A 1,681-nucleotide genomic window follows, 5' to 3' on the forward strand; every position below is an offset into this window, starting at 1 on the left:
GCCGGCGACCCCACCACCCCACAGGTCAGGGTCCGGGCGAGCCCCTCACGCACGCCCCCAGCGCGCCTGGCGTGGGCGTGGGTCTGCTGGGCAGAATCGTGAGTGCTAAACCCGAGTCCTTGCCTCCAGGGCGCTTTCGGCTCCTCCCAGATGTACAACAGCAGCTTCGGGCCCAACTTCCGGGGCCCTGGACCGGGAGGGATCGTCAACTACAACCAGATGCCCCTGGGGCCCTATGTGACCGGTAGGTGCCCGTCTGTCCCGGGCAGCATGCGCGGGGTGCCCGCGGGGCCGACCCGCCCTGGGCTAGCCGAGGTTTTCTCTTCTCACAGATATCTAGCCGGCCCCTCGGCTTCCCTCTCTCGCAACGCGCGTTCCCAGCTGAGGTAAGGCTGCTCCTGGCTCCAGGGTCTCCCTCCGTCCCCAGCTCAGCCGGCAGCTCAGGCCTGGCCAGAATCAGCCCTGTGCACGCGCTGATTCTCACCCCTGGGCCATGCGGGCCTCACGGCCTCTGGGGCTCCTGGGGTCTCGCCCACGTGCCTGGAGCCCCCTGCCCCAGCCCCCTCTGCCCATGGGGTCCATCTCAGGCCAGTGCATCTGCCCAGGCTTCCTTCCGGACACTTCCCGAGAGGCTGGGAAGGCAGGACGCAAAGGGGCGCGCTCCTGTGTGCACATGTGTGTCCCTGCGTGAGTCAGGGACCGCCACCGGCCCGGACCCCGCCTCCTCCTCTCCCCACTGCCCGGCTGAGCAGTGGGCGCCCCAGACTCACCTCTCATCTCGCTCTGCTCCCTGCCTGGGGCTAGGAGGGTGGCGGGGGTTGGGGGGCGGCTGGAGAGGGAGCTTATCCAGTGTACCCCAAGCCCATCGGTCCTGTGAGAACTTGGCTTTAGGGTGGGGGTGGGGTTCCAGCCTGGCTGCCTTGGGGGCTGCTGATTGCTGGGGCGCTCTCTGGCACTTGGGGAGGTCTTGGCTGGGGACCCCCATCTGATTACAGCTGCTTGTGATGGGCAGTGGGTGGGGCAGTGACAGAGTGTGGGGTGCTGCACTCAATGCCGACCCGACCCCCCATCTCTGTAACCCGTGACCTGCCTCTTGCAGCCAGGCCGGCCGGGCTGCCTGCCCGACCCCCACAGGAGAGGACAGCTCCTGCCTTTATCGGCGGGCGCCGCTGGGGCCGGAAGGGAACCCGAGTGATGCCATCACGTGGGGGCGGGGCCCAGAAGTGCCACCTCATCACCCCGTGTGTTCCACACAGCGTCCCCCCACACGGCGTGCCTGGCGCCTGCCGGCGACGTCTTAGCGCAGACTTCATTTATTTGTACATCGTTTGCACTTTCCTATTGAAGACTTGAACAGGTTTGTGTTGATAAAAGTTGAGTGGCGTCGGGAGGAGACTAACCCGCATACGTCTGTCTGTCTGTCAGTCAACGGGCTCCAGACGGACGGACGGACGGACGGAAGCTCCCGGGACCCTGCCGCTGCCCCAGTCCTGCAGCGTCTGCCCGGAGCGCTCGTGTGCCCCACCCACCGTCCCTGTCTGCACTGCCTTCCGCTCTGCCCCCCCCCACGGGCGGCCCCCAGTGCCAGGCTGCTGCCCGGGTTAGGGCCAGCCTTTATTCTCCCCTCCTGCAGGGCTGGGGACCAGCAGGGAGGGGCGCCTCCCAGCGGGGAGGGCTGTGA

General features: G+C 67.3%; 1 protein-coding gene across 1 annotated transcript in view; it reads left to right on the top strand.

The window, feature by feature from the left end:
• Positions 1-1,675, top strand: part of CHD5 (chromodomain helicase DNA binding protein 5) — a gene marked incomplete at its 5' end in the record, with an annotated part of 98,893 nt that extends 97,218 nt beyond the window's left edge. Inside the window, 4 exon segments of the mRNA XM_015565951.1 lie at positions 2-24; positions 130-244; positions 333-386; positions 1,100-1,675. Of these exon segments, the coding sequence (XP_015421437.1) occupies positions 2-24; positions 130-244; positions 333-340 (146 nt within the window).
• Between the last annotated feature and the right edge of the window lie 6 nt (positions 1,676-1,681).

This window comes from Myotis davidii, unplaced genomic scaffold (assembly GCF_000327345.1).
Source record: "Myotis davidii unplaced genomic scaffold, ASM32734v1 scaffold299, whole genome shotgun sequence".
In the NCBI taxonomy this organism is placed as follows: domain Eukaryota; kingdom Metazoa; phylum Chordata; class Mammalia; order Chiroptera; family Vespertilionidae; genus Myotis; species Myotis davidii.